General features: G+C 53.4%; 1 protein-coding gene across 1 annotated transcript; it reads right to left on the bottom strand.

The window, feature by feature from the left end:
* Positions 1-796: 796 nt before the first annotated feature.
* On the bottom strand, positions 797-1,966 carry LOC137665330 (homeobox protein not2-like). Its single transcript, XM_068404206.1, has 2 exons — positions 1,766-1,966; positions 797-955 (listed from the first exon to the last, which is right to left on the bottom strand). The coding sequence occupies exons 1-2, from the start codon at positions 1,895-1,897 to the stop codon at positions 797-799; spliced, it is 291 nt and encodes a 96-aa protein (XP_068260307.1). The 5' UTR covers positions 1,898-1,966.
* Positions 1,967-5,217: the final 3,251 nt, after the last annotated feature.

Below are 5,217 nucleotides of genomic sequence, written 5' to 3'. Positions count from 1 at the left end.
ATGAGGAGAGAACAGAGCAACTGCCGTCTGGGCCAGAATCAGCACATCTGGACGAGGGGCAGGGGGTCGTCTGAAGCACCAGAGGTGTTGGAAAGCGAAGTAAGGCAATGCCAGAAGGCAGAGAGACCCACTGGGTTCTGCCATCCGGGTTTGGGAAGCCAAAACAAAGGCACAGGAGAAGAGGAGGCACTTGTGTTCCAGGGGCAGGATCAGACCCTGTTCATCCCATTGCAAGAGTAATGACAGTCTGTGGGTGGGAGCAAAGGGCTTTCCAGCTTTCACTTTTTTTTGTTGTTGTTATCTAAGCATCAAACATGGGAGTCAAGTAGACCAGCAGAAACAATCAGGGTCCCAGCACAGGTCTCCCTCCTAAGGAGCACACAGCCACACGCAAGTGACCCCGTGTTCAAATGCCCTTATGCTCACAGCCGTCAGAGACACCCTCTGATTGTCACCCCAGCCTCTCTGCTGGGAACTCTTTGTGTGTCCTGGTGCTTCGAGAGCAAACAGGAGATCACGTGCCTTGCCACAGCTATGGCACCATCAAGTATAACCAGCCTGGTGATGAAGCCCCAGGAATTACGGCACACGGCTACCAAACAGCAGCCAAACAATATTCTGGGGGTTCCTCCCAGGCAGCTGCAGTTTGTCCTGTAGCTCCAGCTCTCAGATCGAGAGTGTTAATGTCTCACTTGGACCAAAGCAGCACAGACGTGCCTGCATCCCCGCTATCTCCATCTCCATCAAGCAGACACAGCTGAAAAACCAACAGTGGCAGCTGAATCTCATCAGCTGTTCAAAGCTCAACGTCCACGGTGTCCTCCTCGTGCTCCTTGATGTCCGTCGAGTCCGCGGTGGCAGGCTGTATCACCCCAAACTGTGACAGCTTTGCCGCCTTCTGCTCCATGCTCTGCTTCCTCCATTTGATCCTCCGGTTCTGGAACCAGACTTTCACCTAGCAGGAAGATGGCACAACAGCTTAATCCAACATCTCCAGGAGCCCCTTGCCAATGACGGCCGTTGCCACATGCTTCCAAGGCAGAGTTCCTTAAAGAGGGGGGACATGCCCCTTCTCTGCTCAGTGCATGCGAGCAGGAGGAGGCGACACTATGGAGGGCAGAGTGCTGGGAGAAAGGACCAGGGGAGAGGGGGACGCAGCTGCACAGAGGAGGGTCTGGCCTGGAGAGTGAAGGAGGTGGCTCCCCTAGCTCCCACAAGCCACTGAACCCGTCCCGGGGGCCACAGCTGCCAGAGAGCACCAGGAGACACCCACCTACCCCCTGCCACTGCCTCCCTGACCCCCTAGAACTGCCCTTGCTTTGCTCTCCCTTTTCCCCAGCTGAATTTGGATCCCACCACAGAAGATCACGTGGCTCCTCCTTTCCATAATAAATAAGCAGGTTGCAGTGGGAGGGGCAGAAACATACTGGGAAGAGCAGAAAAAAACTTACATCCAGTGTCATAAAAGGACACTTAAAGCACAAACTGTCTCCAGAGGATCATAACAGCCTAGATACATTAGTCCAACCCAGCTTGAACTCTAAAACAAGCAGGTTTGTGCTCCTAAATGCTTTTTGTTCCACTTCAAGGATTAAGCAAAGGATGTTGTTGTTCACAAACGATCCAAACCTATCTCGCATCCCTCCAGGCACGTGGCTTCAATGTCATCTTGCAGCGGGAGTCCCACAGGTCACTTTGCATCATGTCCTCCTCCCACTGCACAGCACAATCTGTGCCGCCATCCCCAGCTCCCCCAGTTTCTCACCTGAGTCTCTGTGAGATGCAAAGTTGCAGCCAGGTCTACTCGCTCCGTGCCCACCATGTACTGCTGCTTGAGGAACTCTTGCTCCAGCCGCTCCAGCTGCTCTGGTTTGAAGACCGTGCGGACCCTCTTCATCTTGCAGGGCCCCCCGGACTTCCAAGGCACAGCGGGGCCCAGCGAGTTGGCCCCTACACAGTGAGACAACTCCAGACCTGCAAGAAAGAAGCAGTGATTGAAGGTGTCTGTGTGTTTGAGGCCATTCCTCCAGCCCTGAAGTGCCAAGCCCAGTTTGCTTCAGCTGCAGCTGAAATCCAAATGCAACTGCTCTACAACACGCTGCTGGGAGAACGTAGCACCAAAAAGAAAAGCAGGGATGTCCCTACCCTGTCCCTACATAATCACATCTAGGCTCCCTTTCCCACAAAAGGTTGGACCAGATGATCTTTTGAGGTCCCTTCCAACCTATTCTATGATTCTACCCCCAGGTACAACCTAGGACAGTCCTGGATGTGCAGCCAGACCCAAAGAAGTCACCACTCAATGAAGTGAGCAGAGTTTGATCTCCATCTGTACAGTATCTTTGTAATAGAATAATGAAGTTCATCAAGAGCTGCTGAATGCAAAAATCCCATCTTCATCTCAAGAAGCCCCTAATCACCAACATCTAAAGGTTGTGGAGGTTTACCCCTGCTTTTACCCCTCTCTTGGCACCCGTAGTCAGCCAGCGTCCAGGAGAAGACACTGAAGCTGGCACACTGGCCTGATGAAGACAAGAGTCACCAGCCCTCCTGCAGGTCCTCATCCTGGACCTTAGTCCAGGTCTCAGTAGGTTGAACTGATCCCTAAAGTGTGCAGAGGCATTAGCAGGACTAACAAGTAGATCTAGCCTTAGTCTCCTATCTAGCTGTGGCCTGCAGATAATCGTAATTACCTAATTAACATACAATACACCACCGGCACTGTCACAGGACCAGCCGGCACCAGCCCAAGTGCTGTCTCTTGTTTCTAAAGCCCTCACCCTGCTGGCCCCATCTCCATGTTCAAAAGGAGCATGTGATTGCTACCCCACCACCACCCATACCCCGAGAGCCACGGGGCTCCTCCGAGCCAGCTCTGTCCTCCTGAAGGACCTTCACAAGAGCCAGATCTCACTGCCCAGAGGACTGCAGAGTGGAGACACCACAGTCACGGGCTGAGGGCAGGGGGCTGCAGCCATCAAGGCAAAAATCCTCTGCATCCAAGATGCTGGTTCTGGAGTTACGACATGCACAGGAACCCAGGCAACGTGACCTGTCTGAGATCAACACTGCTTTGAGCAGTGATTTGATTCAGGCTTTGATTCAGAAGGCTGCAGAGATCCCCCTCAGCCGGAGTCACTGCACACTGTCACCAGCGTGGACTGTTGCGATATATCGTGGCAAGCCCAGTTTAACTTTTATGGAAAGTTGGAGAAGGTTTAACTTGAGGTTGTCACGTTCTCCAGGCACAAACGGGCACCTTGACTTACTTCGTTTCATTAACCGGGTGTAAGTCTACACCTCTGTAAGGGTTTGTGAGATGGAGACCTGACAGCTTAACAGCCGTAATTGTACTTAAAACTATTTTCATCATTAAAATAATTTCACCCATCACCTTTTTTTTCTATTTTAATACTTGGATAATAGCAAGTGTAATTTCAAACATGAAATACTTTGTGGAAATAGCTTTGCAAATTGTTTAACTATATTTTCATATCTATATATTTGATATAATACAGAGATTAACACACGACTATGCAGATGCTGTCTTGTAAAAGAAAGAATATGTCACAGAAATCACAGAATCGTTTTGGTTGGGAAGGACCTTCAAGATCATCGAGTCCAACCGTTAACGCAGCACTGCCAAGGCCACCACTGACCCATGTCCCTCAGCACCACATCTACACGGCTTCTAAATCCCTCCAGGGATGGGGACTCCACCACTGCCCTGGGCAGCCTGTTCCAGCGCTCGATAAGCCTTTTGCGGAAGAAATTTTAATTAAATAGTTCTATATTAGAACTATATTAAATGGTTCTGCTAAGTAGTTAAAAAAAAAAGATCAAAAGTGGCAAATACTTTTGGTATCTGAGTATTGCAGCTATCACGATCAAATCAAGAGTTCCTTACACAAGTAAAACGTGCTTGGCCGCAGGTTTTGCCTGGGCGACGAGATCCAACTCTGAATGCTAAAAAGATACTTAATTTCAATAAAAATATGCTGAATAGAGGTACTTCCTTAAAACAAATGAGTCGTTTTGCTTATAAAAAGTTTCAGTACGCCTCAGGGACAGCACAGATTAGCCAGTATCATCCATCACCACGGTGTACATTTTACCCACGGCACCAACAACAAAAACCTTTTTCCTTAGATGCTTTTGCACTAAAAATAAAGAGGTTTTTGGGGCTGGGTGTTGCGAAAACAGCAGTTTCACTTCTGCGAAGTTAAAAATTGCAGGGAGAGCGAAATGAGAGAGGGAGGAGGGCAGCGTGGGGAGAGGAGCGGGCCCTGCACAGCAGCAGAGGGGAGGAATGACTTTGGGGGCTGAGGATTTGGGAAATTACAGCAGGTTTTGAGGAGAACCGGGGCGTTGTGGTGCCTTTTCTAGTACATGGAAAGAGAAATAAACGCCAGCGTGTGCGAAGCCACCCGTAAAATGCAGGTGGGGCCACCCGGGGGGGCTTGTCCCTGACCTGCAGCCTTCAAGCTGGTGTCACACAGACATTTAATGTTGGGGGTAAATGGCTAGTATTAATTATCGATCATTACAGAGGGGGAGAAATAATTATTAGGAAACTCTTCCCTCCCGCTCCATCATTTCCCACGGCCCCAACATACCTCGGGGTTCCGGGGCTGCAGGACACGAAACTACAGCCATAGGGGGCAAAAAAACCCCTCTGGGGTGTCCCAAACCCCCGTATTCTCCGATGCCAGCCGGGCCGGCCGGTCCCCCCACCGCAGAGCCCCCCGCCCCGCTCCCAGCCCACCCCGGCCACGCTCCCACCCGTGACGGCCCGGCCTCCCCCCCCCCGCTCACCTGCACCGCCCCGCCGGGCCGCGGCCCAGCCCCAGCCCCAGCCCCAGCCGCCCGGCAGCGGCCCCAGCGCCGCTCCGAGGCCCGGCCCCGCCGCGGGCCAGCGCGGAGCGGGGGGCGGCGGGGCCGAGGGGGCGGCGGGGCCGCGGCGCGGCGGCTCCCGGGCCAGGAGGGCTTCGATGTGGAAGGGGGTCTTGGGAGGAGGGGGCGGCGGGCTGCGCAGCATGGCCGGGCCGGGGTGGCGGCCGCCGGCCCCGCCGGCTTATATGGAGGGCGCGGTGGGCTGGGATGAGGCGCGGTGCTATGCAAAGCGGCGGCGGGGGGGCGGCGGGGGCTGCCCCCAGCCCGCTGCCCTCCGGCGGCATCCCCCGCGACACCCCTTCCTCCCCACCGACACCCCGTCCT

Source organism: Nyctibius grandis, chromosome 6, assembly GCF_013368605.1.
Source record: "Nyctibius grandis isolate bNycGra1 chromosome 6, bNycGra1.pri, whole genome shotgun sequence".
Lineage (NCBI taxonomy): Eukaryota > Metazoa > Chordata > Aves > Nyctibiiformes > Nyctibiidae > Nyctibius > Nyctibius grandis.
Note: the sequence above shows the minus strand (reverse complement) of the source record. Positions and strands in the feature narration are given on the sequence as shown.

Coding starts and splice junctions, on each gene's coding strand:
- LOC137665330 (XM_068404206.1), bottom strand. CDS start 1,897: ATGAAGAGGGTCCGCACGGTCTTCAAACCAGAGCAGCTGGAGCGGCTG. Junction 956..1,765: donor TGCATCTCACAGAGACTCAG/GTGAGAAACTGG, acceptor TCTTCCTGCTAG/GTGAAAGTCTGGTTCCAGAA.